The following is a 355-nucleotide window of genomic DNA, read 5'->3' as shown; positions in this document are numbered from 1 at the left end:
CCCCACCAGCCCCGGAGGCTGAGCCCGCCCGCGGCTCCTCGGAGCTCGCCCACCTTCTTGCGCCGGAGCGCAGGGGAAAGGGGAAGAAAGATTCCTCTGTGTGGTCACCACTCTTTCTCGTCCTCTTCAAGAATTTGTTTAAGGTAGTGCTGCGGGCCGAAGACATCTTCTTGAATTCGCTGCCAGGGGCGGGGTCTGCTGCTGCCCTGTGGTGCCGCCTCGGCGACACTGCCCTCCGTGACGACCCCTGACCAGCCGGGGTCACGTCCGGGAGACAGAATCATGAAGCGCTCGGCGGCCGCCTGGCTTTTGATCGGGCTCAGCCTCGGTGTCCCCCAGTTCTGCAAAGGTGAGG

The 355-nt window shown here is 64.2% G+C and overlaps 1 protein-coding gene across 3 annotated transcripts in view; it reads left to right on the top strand.

The window, feature by feature from the left end:
* The first annotated feature begins 51 nt into the window (after positions 1 to 51).
* EDIL3 (EGF like and discoidin domains 3) overlaps positions 52 to 355 on the top strand; it is a 408,087-nt gene continuing 407,783 nt past the window's right edge. For 2 of the 3 annotated variants that reach the window (XM_077759166.1, XM_077759175.1), the window contains exon 1: positions 53 to 349. In XM_077759166.1, coding sequence (XP_077615292.1) covers positions 283 to 349 — 67 coding nt within the window. In that variant the 5' untranslated portion in view covers positions 53 to 282. Of the gene's footprint in view, positions 350 to 355 lie in introns of all 3 variants that reach the window. The other variant, XM_077759157.1, reaches the window with a different exon arrangement.

This window comes from Crocuta crocuta, unplaced genomic scaffold (assembly GCF_008692635.1).
Source record: "Crocuta crocuta isolate KB4526 unplaced genomic scaffold, BGI_CrCroc_1.0 scaffold770, whole genome shotgun sequence".
Lineage (NCBI taxonomy): Eukaryota > Metazoa > Chordata > Mammalia > Carnivora > Hyaenidae > Crocuta > Crocuta crocuta.
This window is presented reverse-complemented; position numbering and strand designations above follow the sequence as displayed.